This window comes from Phalangium opilio, unplaced genomic scaffold (genome assembly GCF_054372755.1).
Source record: "Phalangium opilio isolate 3A_F unplaced genomic scaffold, DU_Popi_V2 ptg000094l_1, whole genome shotgun sequence".
NCBI classification, from domain to species: Eukaryota; Metazoa; Arthropoda; class Arachnida; order Opiliones; family Phalangiidae; genus Phalangium; species Phalangium opilio.
Genome location: NW_028324199.1, coordinates 5,250,823 through 5,254,335, shown reverse-complemented (window position 1 = coordinate 5,254,335; position 3,513 = coordinate 5,250,823). Strand labels below are relative to the sequence as shown.

At 38.2% G+C, this 3,513-nt stretch overlaps 1 protein-coding gene across 1 annotated transcript; it reads left to right on the top strand.

The window, feature by feature from the left end:
* The first annotated feature begins 269 nt into the window (after positions 1-269).
* Positions 270-3,308, top strand: LOC149639894 (uncharacterized). The gene is made up of 4 exons (XM_089850835.1): positions 270-875; positions 939-1,216; positions 1,284-1,453; positions 1,526-3,308. The coding sequence occupies exons 1-4, from the start codon at positions 419-421 to the stop codon at positions 3,306-3,308; spliced, it is 2,688 nt and encodes an 895-aa protein (XP_089706961.1). The 5' UTR covers positions 270-418.
* Positions 3,309-3,513: the final 205 nt, after the last annotated feature.

Sequence of the window (3,513 nt, the reverse complement as noted above, 5' to 3'; positions counted from 1 at the left end):
ATAGTGAAACATCCAGGAAATACAGTCTCCGAATGATTTTAAAATTCAAATTAGGCTCAGATTTTAAAGATAATTTGAAGTAAGCACCACTGACTAATAGCAAAAGTAGATAGATCCATAAAAACAAAAAGTTTGTATCGGCAACCTTTGACTCTGACATGTATTTTGTAGAACCCCCTTTTAACTCAGAACCGTTTCAACCCCCCCCCCTATAGATAGAGCTGGTTTCGCGGACTTACACAAGGGAACATGCGTAAATTGGCTTAAAATATAGTTCGAAAAGACGAACTTCTTGGTAACATTACGCGACTCGTGTTGTATCGGGTTGCCGCTTGCCAGAGCTCGGAGCCAGCTAGGTTGCTAACGACGATTTCTTGTTAGTTATTAGTCGTGTTTACCACTTGATAAAAGGATTAAAATGCCCCGAAAGAAAAGTAATTCAAATTTTAAAAACCAGCAAACACAATGTAACACCCTAATTAAAAATATACGCGAGATTGGTGTACAAGTTCATATAGACCCGCTGGAAAGCAAAGGCTTAACGTCCAAAGAAATTCAAACTGAGTCTTGTTTTAATTGTTTTAACGTGTCGACTCAATCAGAGATATTTGGATTTAAAGTTCCCTCAGAGAAATGGGACGAAATAAATAGTTTTCAACGTTTGAACCTCTCCGAAAATACACGTAAGAGAAAACTGTTTGTTGATAAAGGAACCTGCATATCCGATGAAGATTTTTACCCAAAACGAGCGCTTCTCCAAAATCAAACCAAACCACAATGTCTGTCAAAATCATTTGATGCTGAGCGTCCTGAATTTACCCTTCCTCTAGCTTTATCAGCTATAAAATGCTTTGTTGAAACTACTTTTAATAACGGTAAGAAACATTCTTCATTATTGTATACATTGACGGAGACCTGACTTCTCTTATATCACACAGTTGAAATTGGTATGAAACATGTAAAAAGCCATGATGGCTTAGTAGATTCTATGGAGATTTACCACAAAAAAGGATTATTGGATGTAGGATCATATTACGATGCTCCAAGACGGTTGCTATTTTCATCCAGAGGGACGTTATTGATATCAACACTTTTCAAGAGTGCGGAAGAATTAAACTACTACCATTTTGAAAATCAAACGCTAAATACTTCAGTAGTGACTGACGCTATTTCCTCCTTGATTGAAAACTACGTTTTTTGTGCAGGAATAGATAAGGTACGATAAATTAGGTGTTCGATTTAATAGTTTTTCAGTTTTATTAAAACAACTTGTTGTAAAATAGGGGAATTCAGTTGGAATGGAAGGTACTAAAAATCTTGAGAAGTTTGTTTATCCGTTCGAAAGATACCAGTCTTCTACTTGCTTAACATGGTTCAAGCCACCATCCAATGCCTCCAAGGAAAACATTGCGAACAAGGTTTACCAATGTTCTAATTGCCGCAGTCTTAGCAGGTAAAAACTTACTTGCGTGCAATAAATCTTTACATTTATAATTGTTAATATACAATGAACTTCCAATGTCAGGTATATGTTGGAGTACCGAAAGCAGAAAGAACAGACTACCCCAAAAACCAAACTAAAGCGACAGTCACCTTCATCAAGATGTAGGATTAGTGTTCTTACTCCAAAATCAAAGCGTAAAAGATTGTTGGAAAGCAAACGTCAACGCTCAGTTTTAACTCAAAAAGTGAACAATCTTGAAAAAAGGCTACTTGAAACAAGCTTTGAACTGAATAAAGACCAAGATGAACAGATGACCAAAGTTGTTGCTGAAATAAACCTTAAAGGACGAAAAGAACTAGATGAAATTTTTCATATAGCAATGATGAAAAATAAAACCATGGGACTGGCTTTAAAAAAAGCGTGGGAGTTAAATAGTAAACCAGCGCACAAAAATGATTTCTTGAATGACCAAGACAAATGTAAAAAAGGCTCCCAAGGCAATAGATGGAGTCCCCTTACTTACAGACTGGCACTTAGTGTCTATTCTCGCTCACCTGCGGCGTACGAGGCTCTTTCATCCTTTGATTTTTTACAGTTACCAAGCATCCATACTTTAAAAGGCAAAGTTCGACAGATTGAAAGTAAAGCGGGAATAGACCTCGTACATCTTAAGAAGGAATCGAAGAGGTTTGATGAATTTGTAGACAATCACCCTGAATATGGAAACCCTATCAAAGAAGGTGCGCTTATTTTTGACGAAGTAAAAATCATTGGAAAGTTAATTTGGAATTCGAAAAATGGAGAATTCATGGGAGCTGCTATGGATCCAAGTGAATATACATCTTTGGAAGATTTGTATAAAGTCAACAAGGTTTCTGAGGTTTTGGAAGCACAATACGCTTTACAGTACCTGTGGCGATGCACCACTACATCATACGACATCATAGGCCCATATTTCATGTTTTCTAAGCCAGTAACCCACGCAGCCATTACAAGCACACTTCTGAAGACAATTTTTGCATTCCATTCTGTGGGTTTGGCAATAGGGCTATTAGTTTGCGATGGAGGAAGCAGCAATATGGCTTCGTTAAGGCAAAGCTTAGGGTTCACTAAGGCGCTTGAACCTTCTGTAAATGACGATGGATCGTACGACTTTCAGTTTAGCACAAAGGTACGAAATTGGTGTACCAAGGACAGGTGGATTTATTGGATGGTATGTCCGAGCCACCAACTCAAGAATATGGTTAACGCCCTGCATCATTCCCAGTCTGAAGGAACTAGAGATTTTACCAAAAATGGTGTTAGATTTGGTTGGGAGCAAATCAACCAAATGAAAAAAAGAGAAGATGACAGAAGGGACAGTGACGAATTGGTGCAAGTTAAGAGGCTTCAGCAATCCCACATAGAACGAGATTCCTGGACGAAGCTAAATGTAACTCCCGCAAGGATCATGCAGCAAATGGAAGTTTTGGGGGAATTGTACAATTATGCAAACCCAATGTTTGAAGACGTCCCAGTTGACAAGTCAAATGTAATGGCTTGTTACGCATATTTGAAGGCGTGTAATGAAATATTCGAAGAAGGTTTGCTCTCTAAGCAGCCTGTTTCTAATGTAGACTCACCTCCTATACAGTCCATGCTAAAAGGACTAAAATATTTCGAAGAATGGGCTAGTGAAAGGATGGGAGATAATGAAAAGATGACCAAAAATTCCAAGTTTCTCGCGTGGCAAACGTTTGAGCTATTGAGAATATCAATTTATGGGTTCATTGACTATATAAAAGATTTCACAGCTCGGCATCCTTCTAAATATATCCTGTACGGATTAACGGTTCGGCAGTGGAAACTCTTTTCAGCCAAATGAAGTATGTGACAGCTGGGAAACTAACGAGTATAAACTATAGCAGCGCACGAAGGGCCTTATTGATTAAGGGATGCACAAAAACTTCACAAAATGCAGAGGCGTCTTACCGCAAAGTTGGATTAGACATATGTGAAAAATAAGGAAAAAACATATTTTTACGCTATTTGTGACAACGGCAGGCCAGTCACACGTAACCTTATCCTCG

Coding starts and splice junctions, on each gene's coding strand:
- LOC149639894 (XM_089850835.1), top strand. CDS start 419: ATGCCCCGAAAGAAAAGTAATTCAAATTTTAAAAACCAGCAAACACAA. Junction 1,217..1,283: donor TTTGTGCAGGAATAGATAAG/GTACGATAAATT, acceptor GTTGTAAAATAG/GGGAATTCAGTTGGAATGGA. Junction 1,454..1,525: donor AATTGCCGCAGTCTTAGCAG/GTAAAAACTTAC, acceptor TTCCAATGTCAG/GTATATGTTGGAGTACCGAA.